General features: G+C 38.1%; 1 protein-coding gene across 2 annotated transcripts in view; it reads right to left on the bottom strand.

Moving 5' to 3' along the window:
- TRPM6 (transient receptor potential cation channel subfamily M member 6) overlaps nucleotides 1-21,949 on the bottom strand; it is a 143,265-nt gene that overhangs the window by 12,384 nt on the left and 108,932 nt on the right. For both annotated transcript variants that reach the window (XM_058565639.1, XM_058565638.1), the window contains 9 exons: nucleotides 18,767-18,887; nucleotides 15,819-15,910; nucleotides 13,988-14,046; nucleotides 12,370-12,395; nucleotides 8,684-8,734; nucleotides 7,108-7,173; nucleotides 5,021-5,307; nucleotides 4,660-4,742; nucleotides 3,692-3,897 (listed from right to left, as the gene is read on the bottom strand). In XM_058565639.1, coding sequence (XP_058421622.1) covers nucleotides 3,692-3,897; nucleotides 4,660-4,742; nucleotides 5,021-5,307; nucleotides 7,108-7,173; nucleotides 8,684-8,734; nucleotides 12,370-12,395; nucleotides 13,988-14,046; nucleotides 15,819-15,910; nucleotides 18,767-18,887 — 991 coding nt within the window. The remainder of the gene's footprint in view (nucleotides 1-3,691; nucleotides 3,898-4,659; nucleotides 4,743-5,020; nucleotides 5,308-7,107; nucleotides 7,174-8,683; nucleotides 8,735-12,369; nucleotides 12,396-13,987; nucleotides 14,047-15,818; nucleotides 15,911-18,766; nucleotides 18,888-21,949) is intronic.

The raw sequence follows: 21,949 nt of genomic DNA, 5'->3' as shown, positions 1-21,949 counted from the left end.
ATTCTATCAAGACCTCTTGTGAAGTAAAATTCTATTTTCCTTACCACTGGTAAAATCATGTTCTGATTATCTCATTTCCCTAAAGTACTGTTTCATAATGAATAAATCCCCCTATAAGAATGAAGGTAGAATATCCATACACCTTTATACCCCTAAACCCAATCTGACAGTTCAAAGCTTAACTACTAAATATATATTTTGGGGCCCTCAAAGGGCAGAGGGGCATTCCAATGTGCGAAAAATAGAGAGCAGTCCAGAGAATCAATCCTGTACCACCACCATCTCCCCTGTCTCCCTCAGCTACACAGGAATCACCCAATAGACAAACTTTAACATCAGAGCCTATTCTATACACATATTTTCCTAGATATTTGAAAACACAAAAGAAAATAAGACATTTTAACATCTAAAAATCCCAATGATATCTCTATACCAGCTTTGCTAGAGTAAATGCCCATGTACAGGTCATATGCATCATGCCCTTATAAGAAACCCAGAGACTTACATTCTGATCCCAACCACCTTGGGATACATCAGTGAACTTCTACATCTGTGGAAAGAAGTTACCTTCTTTGTAGCAGCAGAATTCATGAGGATGATGTTGATGCTAATGCTGACCTATTCTGGAAACTGCTTTGTTAAATAAAAAATCTAATATCTCAAAAAGTTCTTCTGAAAAATATAATGAGCTTTAAAAAATTGCTCCAGACCACTGTAATTTGAAATGCAATTGTTTTCAATTCCCATTGCTGGGAATTAAATGTTGCATTTCAAGTGTAATGATGATGATTCAGGCCCTCACATGTAGGATTTTTAAATGGAAAGAGACTGGAAAACTACAGTATAATTACAAGTAATTGGAAATTGGTCAAGTCTCCCCTCAGAGTTCAGGTTCCCCGCCTGGTGTGTCAGCTCCTGGGTTAATGATTGGCACTCCCTTAGAAGAAGGAAGAAAGGAGAAGAAAAGAAGAAACTGAAAGAATAAACTGTTCTTCTTTCCCTCAAAGCAACAGGGAGCCACAGCAAGACAATCAGGGCTCCACGTTACAGAGGCCAAAGCTGGGCTCTCTCTGTAGTACCACTAGGACCACATAGCTAAGAATAGTCTACCCCCTACTGAAGATTAACTTCCATTGTAAAGAACCACAGAGATCAATACTAACAACAGCAATAACTAACATTTACTGAGGGCTTACTATGTGTCAGGAACTTGTCTCATTTCAGCCCCTTAACAATCCTGTGAGTTAAGTACATAATGTTATTTTCCCCGATTACAAACGAGGGAAGTGGAACTCAAGGTGGTCGCCCCCTGGTCACGCAGCTAATTCACGGTGGAGCCAGGAGTCAGAGGCCAGCATTGCAACTCCAGAGAGCCTCCTAACTGCTGCTGCGGGGCCTCTCAGTTTCCACTCCCTACCACCCAGACGATGCATTATCCCTCCAAAGACTAGAAATCCCAGTCAATTAAAGAAATACAAAACTGAACCAAAAACCATTAAGATATTTTAAGAATACATTATATTCTCCCCATTTTACCTTTCCAACCTGGTTTGGATTAAATACGACAATGTGTAAGCCTTTAGCCAAGTGCTTGGCACAAAATAAGTACTCAGTAAATGTGAATAAGTAGCAGCAGTAATATAACTGCTTATGTATTACTATTATAGGATCCATGTTCTTCCATAAATTCAGACCTAACCAATGGGCCAAAACTCTCCGATAAGTATCTCAATTTCTTCACACTCACTCTATGATGTCCACTCTTCCCTTCTTTGAAGGTCAATGTTTTGACATAGTTTATTTGGAATGGCCTATTTCTGTAATTCACATAATCGCCCAGTAAAAGAATAAAGTTAATTCCCCTTTCCCCCCAAGATGCAACAGAGCATTTGTTCTGTTTAATGTCACTTTGGATTACTAAGAGACATAAAAATCCCCAAACATAAACATCATTAAACAAAAACCTATTCAAGTGGAATACAAAACACACTGAAGAGTCATCATTAATTCCTTAAAGTTTTTCTTTGTTTTTTTTTTTTTGTTTCTGTTTTTGCTTTTTAAACAACTCCACCCAAAACTCAAAGCACAGACACTCAAGTCCAGATGAAAACAATCAACTTCTCCCCAACATCAGCTACAAAAGCAGACGCCTTGGGCACCAGCGTGCTAGGTTTACATGGATCATGTACTTGCTGGTTTAAAAGCTGAATCATCTCAACCGTTTTAACTTTGTTTACATTGCTTCCTAAAATATTGTGTGTCAGGGTTAGAAATATAATTCAACCCTGTAAACAGCACAGATCTGAAAGGACAGAAGGACTTATGTGTAGTTTAAAAAGTGCATACAGATCCTTGAACACGTGGCACAAATTTCAATCAAAATGGCTTTGCAGTCTTACTGAACATAGCTCATGATACCCCAGGGTTACCTATCCAGACTGTCCCCCGCCTCCAAGCCTGGCTTTCAGCACAGAATCCCAGGACTGGAGAGGTGGCAAAATCAGAAAGGACAAGAAAAAGGCCCAATCTGTTTAAATGAACCATAACATGTTTATGTCATATGGGCACGAAACTCATAAAGAAATCAAAGACAGTACAGTGAAAAGGAAAGAATATGGATGGTCAAACCAGCTTAAGCACACGTCCTGGACCCCCTTAAGCAGCTGTGCAACCTTGGGCAAGTTATTTAAACTTTCTGGGCCTAAATTCCCCACAATATCTACCTCAAGGTGCTGCTTCTGGGATTAAATGAGATAATGTCTATAAAAGTTCCTGGGCTAAATCCCTTATTTAAAACCAAAGCCCCAGTCAGTGAGCCCAAGGACTAAACTTTGACCTTAATACATATTTCGTTCTGTCCCTGCAAGGAAAGCCTGCTAGAGATACTCTGTTTTGTGCTGCAGGATTTTAAATCCCATGTGAGGTGTTGATAGTGGGGAGATGCACTGATCAAAGGCTTCCGTTAAATAAGAGTGCACTGCGTCGTCTCTCTCAGACTGAGTTTGTACTTTCGTAAACTGTCATATCAAGATAACAGCAAAGAGAGCAAGCTAAATTATAAATTGCTAAAGATTTGAGCTCAAAATCATGAAAAATGCCCAGAATTTAAACTTTCCTGTGTATATTAATGCATGCCTAAGTGTTATTGTGAATAAGTCTGAGGTAAAGCCATAAAACTCAAAAATCTGATACAGAAATCATTCCCCATTAAGATCAAAGTTTTAGATGTCTTTAAATTTTAGACAGCTAATCATCTGCCTGGATTTTTCCCTTGATCTAAGTGGGAAACAACACAGTAGGTGCTCATGATCACCACTGTACAATGTCTCTGAAATAAATGGCCCCACCTCCCTTCAAAGCTAGACAGAGCAACTCCATCCATTACTCATCCTGGTTCTTGCAAGATCTCTTGGGACACCCGTCTGGTTACTACCACTTAGGTCAGTTTCACAAATAATAAATAAATTGAGAAAATGGATACTATCTTTCAGTTTTCAAATTTAAAAAAGAAAAAGAAAAAAGCACACACTGTCAAGGTAATGTCTCCACTGAAAGACCTTAACTATGGCTTTGAGTAAAGAAAGAGCCGGGGTCAAATGCAGGTGACAGTAACATGGACAAAGCAATCCCTGGTCAATGTTTCCTGAACTTTGCCTCTCCCGCGTGGTATCCCTTTTAGGCTATCAATCACCTTGTAAATCTAAAACCAGCAGCTCTCCCCGGGTATACTCGTAGGTCCAGTGAGAGAAAGCCAACATCAGCTCCTCCAAGGTGTTGCTGGGGGCAATTTCATCCCCGTTATTGTTGTTATATTTCCGGAACTCCCCCGTCATATACTTCTCAATGGTCAACCATTGGTTGGCTGAATGGCAGTAGATTAAGAAAACTTCCAGGAACCTATGAGGGGGAAAAAGAGGCCATTGATTCCCCACAAGACAGCAAAGGGGGGACTTACATAACTGAAGAGTCAGCAGCAGGGGAGATGACCTGACTCTGGTCTGATGCAGCCTCAGTGCCCATGCCCTTGGCCTTTCTATGCAAGAAATGGAATGCAAAGATTGGGAGTTTTCCCCATGTTTACCTGCCTCCCTTCTCTTTGAGGGAACTTTCCAGCTCTTTTATGAGTACTGGACTCAACTTTTCTTGCCGTGCTCTATAAAGTTCCTTGTAAGTGAAACAATAAAATTTTACTCTAAGTCCTCAGCACCTAAGTATAATCTGCCTTGCTAAGTGAATGCAAGTGTATGGAGACCCTCAAGTGAAAGTAACAAGAGTTCATTCTTATAATGTTCTTAATTTCTTTAAGATATTAGGGGAAGAAACTATGCTTAAAATAGAAATGTTTTTCTGCCATAATGTTCCTAGACATTGTAACTACACCCAGGATCTGCCTGCTTCACGTAACTGAGAGGTTAGTCATGATCTCTGTCTGAACTTCTCTTCTCCACCAACGTAAGTTCAGTGATTTAAGCCAAGGTGTTCCTGTGATGTCTAATTCCCTTATTACCCGTCTCCAGAACCATGGAAGGAAGAATCCAAAAATAAGGTCGTGGGAAACCTCCCCATGGGTCTGGTATTTCTCATGACTACTAGGGCTGAGAAGAAATTGATAGAAATTCCTACATAAAGTGAAGGGCCGGGGTGCCAATATTTCCTCACCTTGGTGCGTAGGGAATGGTTTGTGGTTTCACTTGGTTGAAGGTATAGATCAATTTTTGAGCAGCTCTTTGTTGTTGAATTTCCTACAAAATAGGGAGCATAGATAAAAATATTGGTTTACTATCACATGCCTACTAATTAATGATCATAGAGTTACTAGAGGCCTCCCAAGGGTGATTTTTTGCCTAATTCAGCTCCCACTACCCCCTACTCCAAAAGAAAAAGCTCTACAAAACAAAATACCACCACCTCCAAAAAACAATAGGCTATCTTTTGGGTTGAAGATAATGGCCCTTCATCAGGATGTAGCCAGATCTCCTTTCTTTGACCTGTCCATCTGGGCTCCCGGTCCCTGACTTACCCTGAGGCAAAGATGAAGCACAGTACTCTCCTGGAAGATTTTGTGCCATGCCTGCACAACCTCAGGAAGAAAGGACTTCACGATGAAAACCTGCCCTGGCTTGAGAACATCATCCTCAGACCAGGTACTTATGACTCTCATGGCTCTGCGGAGGCCACCATCCATCTCCTCTTGGGACAACACCTGGATCATTGCAGCTCTCCCTTGCTGGGACCAAGAAGACATGCTCTTATCAAGATTCAAAGGGGAACTCTCCTCCAGCCTATAGACAGTGACTTCTTCTCCTGCTGCAAAGAGAAGTGCAGGGGAGGCATTCAATGAGATCTCATGTCTGTGACATGGACAGCATCCTAAACATCAACTGCCTTGATGTTCAGTTTCCCAAATGCTCAGTGGAGAATGGGGAATTTCACCTACGCAGGGACAAGGGCAGACAAGGACATGGATCTGGCCATGTTATTGTCCAGTAAAGGAGGATGGGGGAGAAGGACAAAGCACCAGATGTCATACCAGAATTAAGTTGTTCTTATTATAGACTATAACTGGACAAAAACAAAATCAAAGTAATAAGGCTATGCTTCTTTTGTTAAAGACAAACAGTTTTAAAGAGATAATTTATCCACAGGTTTATTATCGTCCCCCTTAGAAGCCGTTTTACATATTTTTGTCCTAATTGCCCCTTCCATGACATTTTAATACCAGAGAGAGAGAGTATATCTGTTTAAGTCCTATATATATCTGTGCTTTATATGTAAAAAGAAAAAAATGTCTTTGCTCCTTTGGGGGTGACATTACCTCCACTGAGCATGCATGGTTTAACCCAGTTGGAGTTAGAACCAAGGTCACACCCCAGAGCCTCTCCCTCCTTCCTTGTACCTTTGGACAAGTTATTTAAAGCCTCACTTTCCTCAACAGTAAAATGGGTGTGAAAATAACACTCACCTCCTTGGGTTGCTGTAAAGATTAAATATGTTAACCTGGCTAACGTGACTTAGAACCTCAGATACAAACTCAATCCCACTTAAAGGATTTTACACACAAAATGCTCGTTAACTGCTACACAGCTTCCACTCTTAGGCTGTTGAACAGGGAGCAATTCTTATTCAGCCTAGACCACACCTAATACAGTGTTTAATGCTTCATAACAGAAGTAGATATTCGAGACAACTTCTGCCCAGCCTGTGTTTAATTTTCTTCTTACACCTCTGCTTCAAATGGCTTTTTTTCCGAACGCTGTGCTGGTTTACCAAGAAAGGAATCTATTTGCTCGCTCTGCATTTAATTCTTTACCAAAAAGACATGTCTAGGTAATGCTTAGTGACATATTTTCAAATATTTACTTTTGATGCCCAGATAAATGCTACTGAAGGTCTCTTTCAGAGGACGTAATACCTAGAGGATTTAGAACAGAGCTACTGAGTTGCAAAACCAGCCATGGAGCCAAGTGGAAGGAGAAGGCATCTGCATCAGTGATCAGAAGCCACCTGATCTGTCCCCATGTGAAGAATGTGAGGAGAATCAAGATCTAGGACAGTGGGGACCCTTGTTATATTGTCAATTGGCCAGACAGAGAGCTTCATAGCCTTGGCCAACGCAAGCTTGTTTGTCTTTACTACTCCAGCCCTTAAAAATGGCATTGGCTCTCTGAGCTAAGAGCAATTCGTTTACACGAAACAAAACAAACAAATAAAAAACAATACACAAAGCACTTCCCTTCAGATGTCTGTTAGCTTTCACCGTATTGACATTTATCGCTGTCTTCTGTGTTTATTACGCATGGTTGGTTGGTTCTTTTCTTTCCTACTTACTTCCAGCGTTAAATCAGTGAGTGCCAGGTGCAGCATTATTGCTTTCTTCCCAACTGCTGCTCATTATAGCTCCCATCCCCACAGTACTAGATTTTGACCCTAGATGCCAGCCGGGCAGTTAACAAGGTTTCCATTTTAGGAAATTAATCTCACTAAACTGCAACCTTTGGCAAAACTAAATTTTCAACTAAAATGATGCAAAATGGTTTCTCCTTTGATTTACTCAGATATTACGGCTCTGCCCTGGCACAACCTCAAGAAGGTAGAAATGGCACTCACCAAACAGTTGGATTGGTGTAAATGGTATGGTCTGAGAAAGCCTCATTAAATTGTTCCTTTCAATGGCTGCAAACAAAAACAGATTTACTTTTTAAGTATGCATCAGTGGGCTGAATTTACAGAAAGCCTCCCCCACATCAATATAGTCATATAATACTATTCATTCATAAAAATATTCATTTCAAAGATTCCTTATTTTTGCCTTTATCAAAAATATTATCTATAATACAGTATTTAAAATAAACTATGCTTTAAACAGGAAAGATATCCCAGTCTTAGGAACAGATTATATGAGATTATATATATAACATGGCCTGAGTTAGGGCTATCACCTCCACTTTCCTGAATACTAAATCACATACTAATCCATACGTATGTGGAACTTTCTTTTAAAGGGCATTTTAAGCCGTGGTCTTCATTTTCTGGTTTTACTTTTCCAGAGCAACTCTAATGCACAGTGGACTGTGGGGACATCTACTGTTGACTTTGCACAGTTCACCTTCTTTTCCCAGAGAGAGCTGAAGACCAGTTTTAATTAGAAGCAAGTGATCTGCATTTTCCTATTAATAGTATCTTAGCAGATCAGAGTCAATATGAGTTACGGTATTCCTCACCAGAGACTTTCTTAAGTTGACAGCTGGAGTCAAAATAATGGATTACTGCTGAGCTGAAAGACCCAGTTATAAGAGCCTAGAATGTGAGTCTGGAATCCACCGAAACACTATTCACTACAGAGAATTCAGGATCAGGCAGTCTATTACTGGACCCTGAACACATGACCTTGATGTAATAATAATGGTAATTATCACACCAATAAACTCTTACTCATGTACTGAGCTTCAGACTGTGTAAAAAGCGTGCCTGTGTATTATCTCATCCAACGCTGACAGCAATGACGCCCAAAAGCCACCCAATGGCACAAGTCCAGTTGGTTGTTATATTGCTTTGCATTTCAAAGTGTTTCCCTCTTAATTCTCAACTAGCCTTTTGGCAAACTGTTCCTCAGGAAGGGCAAGTATAATTATTTCCACTTTGAAAGAAAGACAACCAAAGTACCATGAAGTGATGTTGCTTAAGAGAGTCAAGACCCTTGTCATCTTGTTTAATAACATCTTTGTAAGGTATTTTTGTTGAACTTACTCTGTGGGCTTGGCATTCACTCAGTGGCTATGTTCACTGAGGGCCCAGTGAGGGTACAAAACCCTCCCTCAAAGAACTAGTTTCAGGCCTGTCTCTTCCTCAATTCAAAATACAGAGATCTCTGGCTTTGGGCTGGCTTTGAGTTTACCAGAAATTTTTCAATCTCAAGGTCATCTTTTTCCTTCACGTTTTGTAAATTGCCAATACAAACAAACATCTTTTTTAAAAAATCCAAATTCCCTTAAATCCTAACAACTTGTTTTCCCAAGTCAAAGGCAAGGTAAGAAATCTGAATGTTCTTCTCATCAGAGTGAACAACAACTTTTCCAGTTGGGAGTCATATCAGTACTGTGGAATTCATCAATGTTTCTGTTTACAAATGCAGAATCACAGACATTGAGCTCAGTTGTCATGTCTATGTGCACATGCATCCTACCTGAATAATGATGGTGAGGCTCTTGAGGGCTTTTTAAGGAGGCTGAGATTTCTGAAATTATAGAAAAGATTGGCATTTTAATTACTTAGCTAGAGATAAATACATGCTTATGAATATATTGCCTTCAAAGTCATTATTGAAACAGGTTAATCAGAATGGTTTCTTGGTATTTGAAAAAGATTGCCTAATATCCTTTAACCACACTATTGCGCATGGCATCCTGACAGCTTCCAATCATCAGTGTAATATCTCCAAACATATTTATATAGGGAATTGAAGAAAGACAGGTAATATTAGCCTCAAAGATACATTTCCTCTGAAGCAATTACACCTCTGGGTTGCAGAAGGCACTCAGCTGCCCATCACGCTTCACGACATCCCAGAAGCACAATTCTCTGAGCTCCCTACCAAGATGCAGTATCCATATAAAGACATTATTAATATCAACTGATTATCAGACTACTTCACTGACCTAAAATGACGACGAAATGATGAAAACACATTAAGAGGTATATTCCAGAAACAAAGGAGGAGATGGAGAATATGACAGCAAGGGATTTGTTTGGTTATAGAAGGCCTGTGTGCTGGGAACACCTCCTACAAGTTTAACTGGTTCTCTTCTACCTGTCCAAGTCCTAAATTACAAGGCTCCAGAGAAATCCTTTGCTATGGTTTTGCCATTTCATAAAATCAAAATTAAGGTGGAGAACTTTAGTCTCATGGTGGTAACTGCTTTATACCTAGTAGAGTAAGCAGCATAATGAGCCCAATTTCACAGATCTCTCTGGCTTCTTGTTGCTGGATAAGGAAAGGAACAAAAATCCCTTCCTTTGGGGGTGCCTGGTAAAAAGTCAGATCAGCAGAAAAGACTGTTCCTTTCTAAGTTCAATTCAATAATTAAAAAAAAAAAAGTATTTAGCTCCCACTATGAGTCATGCTAGGTGTGACAGATGTGAATAAGATGTGGCTCCTACCCTGGAGAAAAATACTATAAGAGAAAGACATGTAAACTATAATCACAATACAGTCTGCTAAGTCACACAACAGAGGTGTATGCAGAGGTTTATAGAACACACTCATTCCACCTGGAAGGTAGAACCCTCATAGACCAACTGTGACATACTTAACGTGTATGGGCACCTGAGTCTGACAAAGCTGAGTTTCACTCCTGGCTTCACCAGTAGTGTGAGAACTTGTTCACATTCATTCAACACATTTAGTGAACACCTATGTGCCAGGCACTGGTCTACACTTGAAAGAAAGAGCAGCAATCAAAACAGAGCAAGTCTCTGGCTATATTCTAGCAAAGGGAAATAGAAAATAAATAAATAAACAAGTAAATATATATTGAATATAGTATATTACATATATATCAAGACAAGAAGATTAGGAAGTATGGGGGACAGGGTGGTTACTATTTTATATAGGTGCTTATTTATTTTATATAGGCAAGGCCTCTCTGATGAGGTGAAATTGGAGCATAGACCTGAAAGAAGGGAGGAGATGAGTCGTATGGATAAATGACGAGTGTTCCAGGCAGAGGTAACAGCAAGTGCAAACACCCGGAGGCAGGACCATGCTTGCTGTGTTAAGGAGGAGAGTGTGGCCAAAGCAGATTGTGCTGAGAGGAAATGAGGCAGCAGAGTTGGAGGAGTGGGAGCAGATCAATAGGGCCTTGTAGACCGTGTTTGGACTTTGCTTTTACAGAGTAAGATGGAATGCTATTAGAGCAGAAGAGTGACTCAATTTGACTTTCAGTTTAAACGGGTTATTCTGGCTACTCTCTGGAAATAGACTGTTAGAAAGCAATAGTTTGGAGGCCATCCTGTAACCCAGGGAAGAGATGAGGAGTGGCATGTGGAAGTGATCAAAGTCTTAATATATTCTTGACATATTTTGAAGGATTTACTGATGGGTTGGATGTGGGGATGTGAGAATATGGGAGTCAAGTATGATTGCAAGACTTTGGCCTCAGTAACTGGAAGGATGCAGCAGCCGTATCCTGAGATGGATGGGAAGAGAGGTGGAACATTTTGTTTAAGATGCTTTCTAGAGACCATGTGGAGGTGTTAATAGGTGAGTGGTCATGTTCTGCATGGTCGAAATTGCATGAAAGGGTTCATGAACATGAGCCTAAAAGTTGGACTGGGGCCAGGCTGTCAAGAGCATTGACACAGACTAAGGGATTTTCAGTCTATCCTGCAGGTAACTGGCAGCCACTGAAGGATCCTACGTCAGTGATGATTCATCATTTAGAAAGATAATTGCAATAGGAACACAGGAAAGTTTAAAGGGAGAGAAATCAACCACAATGCTAACATATAATCAAGGTCAAAAGAAAGTATACACTTTTTATTTAGGAAAATAAATGTTAGAGGCTTTAAGGCAGGAGCAGTGGGGTAGAGCAAAACAGATAGCTTTTAAAGATGGTGGTGGGGCGGGCGGGCTCTGTGGCTTAGCGGTTAAGTGCACGAGCTCCGCTGCTGGCGGCCTGGGTTCGGATCCCAGGCGCGCACAGATGCACCGCTTCTCCGGCCATGCTGAGGCCACGTCCCACATACAGCAACTAGAAGGATGTGCAGCTATGACATACAACTATCTACTGGGGCTTTGGGGGGAAAAAAATAAATAATTAAAATCTTTAAAAAAAAAAAGATGGTGGTGGGGGTAATATGGAGTTAGAAGGCAAAGTTGATAGCTAAGAATGGTGGGGTGGGAAGGGCATTGTAAATGACTAAGATTCTCGGCTTGGATGAAGGAAGAGGAGGCTGTCAGAGAAACAAAGAGCCAGTCAACAAAGAAACAGAAGAACAGCCAGGGAAGAATAGCCTCATGGAAACTTAGAAAGCGGATTAAATGGTCAATGTCAAATGCCACAAGTTCCATGAGGACTCAAAAGAGGTCATGTGACTTAGCAGTTAGAGTAGAGTCTCAGTAGAGTTGTGGGGACAGACACCATGGGCTGAAGATTGAATGTTAATACTTTTGCAATTTAATTTGAAGGTGAGAGATAGGAGTGGCAGTTTGAAAGCTAGGTAAAATCAAGAAAAAGATTCTTTTTTTCTTGTGTACAAAAAATGACTTAAATTGTTTTATAGGTGGAGGAGAAAAAAAATCAACTGCAAAGGAGGTACTGAAAACATTATAAGCAGGATAGAACAAGACCGTAGGACAGGAGGGGACCTGATCTGCATCAAGGGGTCAAGAATATGGAAAGGAGCTTGTAGATTGTGGTGGAGTTGCAGAGTAGCCATTGAGAGGGGCTTCATGGGGAAGTTGTCTCACATGGCTTAGCCCTGCTTAGCCATTTGGAACATAGAGTCCTACTGGAAGCATATAGGAAAAGATACTCACATATAATCTTATGAATGGCTCCTAATGAGCAATATGTAAAAAAGTGACAGTAAGAGTTGTTGAACAGTCTAAATGAGCCCAGTGATTATACCCTCACTCACAGAGAAACTGGAAAATCACAGTCAAAAGCAGGTGATTCGAAAAATTTTAAACCAGACATCAGTCCTGATTTAGCTTCAACTTTCTACTTTTCTACTGAACTTTCTACCTTCTATAGTAGACAAAAATCATAAATAGAATTTCAAGAACTACAAAAATGCCAGCAGGAGAGTGAACCTCACCATAAATGAGATGAAAAAATAAAAATAAAATGTTCAAATATAAAAACTTACTGTCAAATCCATTTGAACTTCTCAACCTGCTTGAAAAATTAAAGTCATTTAGAAAATGCTTTAAATCTTTCAATGACCAAAGAAATGAAAATTGTGAAACAGTGACAATACAGAGTCTATATGTATATACAAGTGTATACATTTCTTTGAAAGAAAAGTATCAGTTACATACGACCCCTATCTTTATCAATAGAGAAACAGTTCACAGCCCCTACAATTATTTTCATAGAAAAATGAACACCAGATATGCATGTAATTCACTTACTGTATATGCCCTAAGCTAAGCGAAAAGTAGTTGTTTGTTTTTGTTTTTAATTAGCTATGTGATCACACAACATATATAAGATTTAACTTTGTTTTTGCTGTTCTGGATCAATTAAACTAAAGGGTTCCTGAACTATGCAAAGCAGATGCCTACAAATGAGTCTGTGAATGTCTCTGGACAAGCCTACAAATCAGTTTCATTAGCCCACGTGGCCCCTAAATGTTTACAGGCTGAAATTAGCTCTCTTTAAATTGTTACTTGCCCTGCTCAAGTGCACAAGTGGCCATGGGCAAGTCTGAATAAATGCATTCAAAGAATATCTCCAGTATTTAAGGTCCTCAGGGAAGAAAGTACAATTACAATTATTGTTTAATTTCATGCTGCGATAAACCACTACTCTGCATGAGCACAAACTACTGAACCTTTGGGAGAAGAAAGTCATGTGTACTTTAAGACTAGAGGCAGGCTTGCATGGAGAGACCTTGATGGCAGCTCCAAAACACAGGCCACCTCAAATAGAGCTGACTGCAAACTGAAAGTACCCTCTATCTGCTTCGTATCAACTTGGCCCTTTGATGGTTTTAAATTCTGCTCCTATAGCTGTATGGACAGTTCATTTGATGATGTAACTGAAAAAATCAAGAAAATACTACAAACAAAATAGAGTAATCTTTGCTTGGTTGGTTTCCAAATTTTATTTCTCTGAATAAATAAAATTCCAAGAGGATGCTCAAGTCTACAATCATGTGAGTTCTCCATCTCCTCTCTCTCTCTCTCTCCCCCCACTCCCTCTTCCTTTCTCTGTCTCAATACTTCCCAAAGAGTTACTGCTTTGACAAACACTTAGGATGTCAATGAGAAACCAAAAATAAAAAAAGATCAACCTCATAAACTAAAAGAAAAAAATTCAAAAAACAATAATTATTTTTAAAACAAAAGAAAAAAACATAATCAAGTTTTCAGTCTAGGTCTTTTTCTTTAGGCAAGACAGATTTATTCCTACTTTTTAATGCAAATTTCACAATCTTATCTATCAGAAAAGATGATACTCATTATACCATGTGTGCTTTTTTGACACTGAAAAGACAAATGTTTAATTTGATATAGTAGTAGACAAATGTTTAATTTGATGTTTCATTTTATTCTTAAAAGGCAGTGAGGTGAGATCTTCTTGCCCTAAACAGGAAAACTTAGAGAATAAGTGATTTTCATTCTTGTTAACAAAAGAAAAATATTGTCACTGGACACGTACTTTTTTTTCTCCTTTTCTGACCAAACTAAACCTTTGTTCCCAATGAGGTTAAAAAAATAGAAGCCAAAGATGCTTAAAGGCAGACATTTAGAAATACTCACAGGGAGTTCCTGCTGAGGCTGGTGCTCCTGGAATTCCACGAAGGGTGCTTGCTCAGATCCTGAGCAGAAAGGAAATGTCATTACACGTATACCAAACATCCTCCCACTCTAAGCCTCCAGTAATATGTTTACAAAACACACTCCTCAGAGGATATAGTTCCTTTTTTCCCTTCCTCTAGCTCAATATTTCTTTAACTAAGCACACTAAACTCAGGCTAGAAAGATGCATAATGTTAGCACAATATCAGAGTAACTCAATATATTGACAGACTTTAAGAGAATGAAATTATTTTTCTGGGGACATCAAAGAGAAAACATCAAAAATGAAGGTTTTTACAGAAATGAGTGAACATATAAAATCAGTTAATGACACGAAAGAAGGAAAGAAGGTCAAAGTCGACAGAAAACATCAATTATTATTACATCATGTCCAATCATCAGTAGATTATTGTTTCAGTTGATGATTATTTAGAATAACATTATCTTGAATTTATCTCATTCTATTTCCTACTTAGATTCAACTATTATTTCTTTAAACCTAGTACACTCCAGGTATTACTCTAGGCATATTCACTGGTGTTATTTTTGTTATCCGCTATCAAAAATCTCATAAAGATGGTGTTACTCCCGTTTTAGAGATACGGCTAATGAAGCTCATAGGTTAATTGATGTCGATTGCTTTGAAACCTGGGACTAGGCAGAGCCAGGATTTGACAGGGCAGACAGGTTCCTGTCTCCAACTACCTTCAATTTTACCTTCAAAACCTCTCACAGATTACATTCCTACAAGAACATCTGAAGTTGTCAGTATACTCCTACAGGTCATGTGTATATGGTTCCCAAGTTCATACAGATAATGTTCAAACCAAGACGAAAATTAGGTTTCTTGGGTTAGTCTAACTAGATCACGCTTCCCACATGGTGGATAGCAGTAAAACTGTCACGTATTTGCAGACGGTAATGAAAACAGACAGCAAAGTCAGAGAACCTCCGCGTTGGAGAAACAGAGGGTCCTCTACCCTGCGATGCCTAACTCCCCTCCAACACATCTGCAGAGAGGGTTGCTCAGCCTGTTTCACTAACCACACTAAGTAAGGACCTTACTACTTCCAGAAATAAACCATTCCATCCTTGGAAAGCTCCAATTGCTAAAAATTTCTCCTCAAATTGGGCTGAAATCTGTCTCCCAGAAGCTTCTATATGTTGATTCTAGCTCTAGCTGTGAAAAGCGTATTGAAAAAATCTTATTTTTATTCCACATGGCAACTTTCATGTATTTGAAAACAGTTTCAAAAATTTCCAAATTCTTTCCCTTTAAAAATACCCAGGATAAATTATTGGGTGGATAAACAGATAAATAAATTGCATAAAAAGAACAACAAGGAAAGAATAAAAGGGAGTGTGTGAAAAAACTGAGCACATATTCAAAGCAAAGATTTACATGTAATACCAATAAAAAGCAGAAGTCAATTAAGGAACATAAAGGTAAAACAGACACAGTCAAGGAGATAGAGAAGTGTTGTGTGCATGAATTTTTTTTTTTTTTTTTTTTTTTTTTTTGTGAGGAGATCAGCCCTGTGCTAACATCCGCCAATCCTCCTCTTTTTTTGCTGAGGAAGACGGCCCTGGGCTAACATCTGTGCCCATCTTCCTCCACTTTATATGGGACGCCGCCACAGCATGGCTTGCCAAGCAGTGCGTCCGTGCGCGCCCGGGATCCGAACCAGCGAACCCCGGGCCGCCGCAGCGGAGCGCGCGCACTTAACCGCTTGCGCCACCGGGCCGGCCCCATGAATATTTTTTTAAAAAGTATCAAATGAAATGTTTTTACCTCTTGAGATTGCTTTAGATAATCACTGACTTGTACAGCATGCCGTTCAATTTCTTTAGTTTTCATTTTCTGATATATATAAGGTTCTAGACCTTGTTAAAAGGAAGAAAAAAAATGAAAGAATACACGAAAACATGTTACATTCAAATCACAGTTCCCAAATAGAAAGATATGAACACAGTGCATTCATCTAAATTTGAGCACAGTTTTTTCCTCTTTTTAGCAAGTTTTACCAAGATTCCTTGGTCCTTTTTTTCTCAAGTGGTTGAAAGCTATACATTCTATTTTTCAGTAGTCACCTTCACATTTATAACAACTTACACTTCTCTATCAAAGTCAAGAATTAAATTACCCATAGGCCTCCTCCTATAAAACAACATCTTTAGTAATTTTTTTACATTCACCATCCCCTGCACCCTATTGTCCATGTTTTCTTTAAAATACGTGAAATTTTAGTTCCAAATTATTAGGAATCTTTCCTTAACAACTGCATCAAGCATCAAAGTCGGCTACTTAAAAAACAAAACAAAAACAAAAAGAAAAACAAAACAAAAGAAAGATAGGAAGGAAGGCCAGCAAATAGGTTTAATTTTTAGCCTTTTCTTAAAAAGCATGATGAGGATCCTGGTTATTATTATTTTCTATACCTCGTACCTACAGAGTCGTTGGCATATCGTGGGTGCTCAATAAAAATTTAATAAATACTTGATTGGATTAATTCTGAGAATAACACTTATTAACGGTCCCTGGCTAAATGCAGGAGATAACAGTTGTAATTTTTTCCTTAATGATTTTGTGCTGAAAAAAAAGTATACAAGAAGTGCAAAAACCTATTGGAAAAAAAAATCACAAAACTTCATATATGATATTTTTTGTAATATCATAAAATTATGATAAATATGATTTTAATGATAACATAGTATCATAATTAAAATAAAATACCTACAGGAAAAGCTAAAAATATACTTTTCCTTTTCATAGTTTATTTCCTCAGAACCTTATTTTTTGTGTTTCGAGAGAGCTACCTGTCAGTGTATCTCCCAACCCTCAAACTTGTATTTTTTAAATTCTTTTCCAATTAATTCTTAACTTGGACAAGTTTCAAAAAAATTAAGATTCTCAACTCAGGATGTGGTTCAACGAGGATATTGGGCCTCCTCACCTCCTCAGATTAGACAGGCCCCTGGAGTCAGCCTATTTCCCTAGGTCTTCTCTCTCTTTCTTGTCATTGGACTTAAGGAGATTCTTTCCCAGAACGTTCCTGCCACCTACATCTTTGTTTGTTTGAAATTTGTTGGAAAGAACTTAAATAATTTGGGGGGTGGGGATGAGTGAAATGGGTGAAGGGGGTCAAAAGGTACAAACTTCCGGTTGTAAGATAACGAAGTCCTGGGGATGTAATGCACAGCATGGTGACTATAGTTAATTATACTGTATTGTGTATTGAAAGTTGCTAAGAGAGTAGATCTTAAAAGTTCTTATCAACAAGAAAAAAAATTTCTCACTATGTGTAGTGATGGATGTTAACTAAACTTATTGTGGTGATCATTTTGCAATATATACATATATCAAATCATTATGCTGTATACCTAAAACTAATACAATGTTATATGTTGATTATATCCCAATTAAAAAAAGAACTTAATTTAAGTAAGAGCGATATATTATAACCTAAATATCAGACTATTTACAAAAAATATAATATATAATATAAATATATATAAATAAATGGATTACATTTACAGTTGGTCTTAGAATCATATCTTTAGGTATGGGATTTGATTTATTCAAAATTGTAGGCTCTAGTAAACTGCGTGACTTAAGGCAAGACAATTAAGCTTTCAAGTCATATCTATAAAGTAAGAGGATTCTGAAAAATTTAATTTCTAATGTCTCTTTCAGCTTAGAGTCTACTTGATTCTCAGTGATTTAACAGATGATTGAGTATTTTTAAATATAAATCAGGGTTTCTCAACCTGGGCATTGACATTTTGGGCTGGATAACTTCTTGTTGGGAAGGGGGAGACTGTCCCATGCATTGCAGGATATTTACCAGCATCCCCAGCCTCTACCCAGGAGATGTCCAGAGCACTACCCCTCCCTCAGTTGTGACAACATTGCCAAAAGTCCCAGTGGGTGGGGTACAAAACTGCCCCTTGGTTGAAAACCACCGACCATAACAGCAGGTAAGGTTTTAAAGAAGCATAACAACACAGATTTCAGTACAATGTCTATTTGAACCTTAAGTTTAGTATTTCAAATAATTTTAAATCTCTAAAAGTCCTTAATTACATAGTCCCTTCTGTTAATAAATTAGTAAAGGTCTCTTATTATCTAATTCAAGAAGTTCAAAGTTCTGATCATTGCTCTCAATTCTGTTCATAATCTGCCTTCATCTTAACAGTCCCGGCTTATTTCCCATTCGATGCCTAGCTCTTGATAGTCTCTTCATTCCTAGCTCGTTGATCCATCTTCTCTCCTCTACAAACACCATTATTATTAAGCCTAAGGGATTCTTGCCCATGGAATAAACACTATATGTTGGCTGTAGTAAATAACCAACTACAACTCAATCCACTGAGTTCTGTATAAGGGTCCATATCAATATCACATGAACCTTAGGAATTTATAAAATTAGACAACCCTTACCCCATAAATCTGACTATATGAACACTCTCTGAGTCAGGTTCAACAGCTCTGGATATAAAAGACTATCTAAATCTTAATTTTCTTTTCTGCTTTCTGACAACAATTCCATTAAACAAAAGGAAATTTTGTCCCTTTCATAAAAATTAAAAATAGAAAACAGCTCTTTTCCTAAAAGGGTGTTGCCATTCTCTCATTCCCTCATCTCCTCCTGAAAGAACAGCAGGGACCATGAGTGGTCTAGGGGAATACTGAGGAAACTACCAGAGCTTTTGGATCCAAGAGCGTAGACTGTTACATACTTATCTGACTAAATTTGGACACCGTGAGCCAGTTCTTGCTGCTCTCCTCTTCTGAGATGTTATTTTCTTCTGGCTCTGAATTCAGTTGTTCACTTTGAGAGCAGTTATCGACTGTTATGACCTGGAGAGAAAGACACTTGTTGGATCGCAGTGACATTAATCGGAAAACATTTTGAGTCACATTAATAGAGGTACCATGGTGAAGAGTAGTGGTTGTTAACATTGGCTGCACATTAAAGCACCTGGAAAGTTGTGAAAACTCGCATCACTCATGCTGGCAGGACAGCAGCATCCATGTGATTTCTTTGCAGTCATGATTGAGAACCAGGGTGAGGAGCAGGGGTTCTCAGACTCCAGTGTGCGTCGGAATCACCCAGGACTGTGTTAAACCACAGATCGCTGGGTCCCACCCTCAGGATCTGTGATTCAGTAGGTCTGGGGGGAAGGAAGAATTTGAACCTCTAATAAGTTCCCAGGTAATGCTAATGCTCCTGATAGGAGACCACAATTTGAGCACCACAGGTATAGAGCAAAAAAACTAAGACTTGGATCCAAAAAGCTTGTGTTGGAATTCTAGCTCTGTCACTTAGAAGTTATGTGAACTTGGGTAAATCACTTAACATCTATGAGCCCCATTCCCTTCATCATTAAAATAATACACAGCCAATAATAATGGCTGGCCTGTGTACTTCTCGGGGCAGAGAAGAAATGGGGTAAATTGATAAAATACAAAGCAACAAACAAATGCAAGTTATTAGTACTTGAGCTCAGTTGAAATTCCTAATAGAACTCTGGCCATTTTAATTTTTCCAAAAAGTAAATCTACTTATATTCAGATTTCATGGGATTCCAGCAACTCGTGGATTTTCCCTGAAAGAAAAGTCTTCCTTATCAAGCTAAATCTCTCCCCCAAAAAGGTGATTTTTACATAATTGTCGTCGTACTTATCTCTTTGCTTCTGCTTCTCATTCTAAAAAGAGCTGAGGTGTTTTAAAAAATGCATCCAGATTATTATATGGAAAAAGTATGTGTAGAATAGAAAAATGAAGCAAGGCGTTAAGATCATGAAAGGTGAAGTCCTGTGGAATTGCTAACTCAGGTCTAAGGCTTCCTAACAATAAATAAAAGCATTCACTAAATGAAAATGAAAACAAAACATATTGGAATTTGTTTTATAACTAAAGCAGTGATTAGAGGGAATTTTACAGCACGAAATGCCTGTATAAGAAAAGAAGAAAGTCTCAAATCAACGACCAAACCTTCTATCTTAACAAACTAGAAAAGAAAAGCAAAGTAAACCCAAAGTACACAGAACAAAGGAAACAATAAAAATAAGAGCAAAAATCAATGAAATAGGGGGCCGGCCCGGTGGTGTAGTGGTTAAGTTCACAAGCTCCGCTTTGACGGCCCATGCTGTTGCAGGCGTCCCACATATAAAATAGAGGAAGATGGGCATGGATGTTAGCCCAAGGCCAATCTTCCTCAGCAAAAAGAGGAGGATTGGCAATGGATGTTAGCTCAGGGCTATTCTTCCTCACCAAAAAAAAAACCAATGAAATAGAATTCAGAGGAAATTCAATGAAATCAAGAGCTGGTTCTTTGAAAAGACCAATAAAACAGATAAACCTGTAGGCAGACTGATCATGAAACAAAGAGAGAAAACACAGATTTAAAATATTAGGAATGAGAGATGTGATGTCACTACAGACCCCACAGACAATAAAAGGATAATAAGAGAATATTATAAATACCATATGCCAATAAATTCAACAACTCAGATGAAATGAACAAATTCCTTGAAAGACACAAACAAAGCTCACTCTGGAAGAATCATATAATCTGAAGAGCCCTATATCTATTACAGAAACTAAATTTGTAGTAAAAAACTTTCCCACAAAGATGGTTTTATTGGTTAATTCTACCAACTAATCAAGGTTGAAATAAAATCAATTCTATACAAACTCACCCAGAAAACCAAAGAAGAGGGAACACTTCTCAACTCAGTCAACAAGCCCTGCATCACTCTGATACCAAAACCAAAGACATTACAAGAAAAGAGATCTAAAGACAAATATTCCTCAAGAATACAGATGCAAAAAATCTTATCAAGATTTTAGCAAAATGAATATAGCATGCAAAAAAGATAATACATCATGATCAAGTGGGGTTCATCCCAGCCAGGTTGATTTAATATTCTAAACATGAATTCTAATATTATAAAATTAACTAATATAATTCATCATATTAACATAATAAAAAGGAAGAAACATCTGATCATATAAGTAGGTGCAGAAAAAGCATTTGACAAATGCCAACTTCCACTAATGATAAAAATTCTCAGAAAACTAGGAATAGAAAGAAGTTCTTCAACTCCATAAAGGGCATCTACAAAAAACCTACGGCTAACATCATACTTATTGGTAGAACACTAAATGTTTTTTCCTTAAGAGCATAAACAAGGAAAGGATATCTGTTTCACCACTTCTATTCAGTATCGTACTAGAGGTTCTGGCCAGTGTAATCAGGAAAGAAAAAGAAACAAAACACATCCAGATTTGAAAGGAAACAGTAAAACTATCTTCATTTGCAGATAACATGATCATTTACACAGAAAATTCTAAAGAAGCAACAAAAAACCTACTCAAACAAATAAGTAAGGTTGTGGGATTCAAGACCAATATTAAAAAACTATATTTCTATATACCATCAACAAATAATTTAATTCAGAAATTAAAATATGTAAATAATTGCATTTATAATAAAATAAAAAATATTAAATACTTAGGAATACTTTTAAAAAATATGTGCAAGACCTACACACTGAAAACTACAAAACTTTGCTAAGAGAAATTAAGAAATATCTAAATAGACAGAGAGATATATCATGCTCATGGATCAGAAAACTCATTATTGTTAAGATGCCAATTCTCCAAAAACTGATTCACAGCAATTCCACTCACCCCAGTAGGCTTCTCTGTAGAAATTGACAAGCTGATTCTAAATTTATGTGGAAATGCAAAGAAACTAGAATAGCCAAAATAACTTTGAAAACGAAGAAAAAATTTGGCAGACCTACAATACATTATTTTGAGACATTATAAAGTTACAGTATTCAAGATAATGTGATATTGGCATAAAGATGGACATATAAATAAATGGAACAGAATAGAGTCCAGAAAGAGA

This window comes from Diceros bicornis, chromosome 22, assembly GCF_020826845.1.
Source record: "Diceros bicornis minor isolate mBicDic1 chromosome 22, mDicBic1.mat.cur, whole genome shotgun sequence".
NCBI lineage: Eukaryota > Metazoa > Chordata > Mammalia > Perissodactyla > Rhinocerotidae > Diceros > Diceros bicornis.
This window is presented reverse-complemented; position numbering and strand designations above follow the sequence as displayed.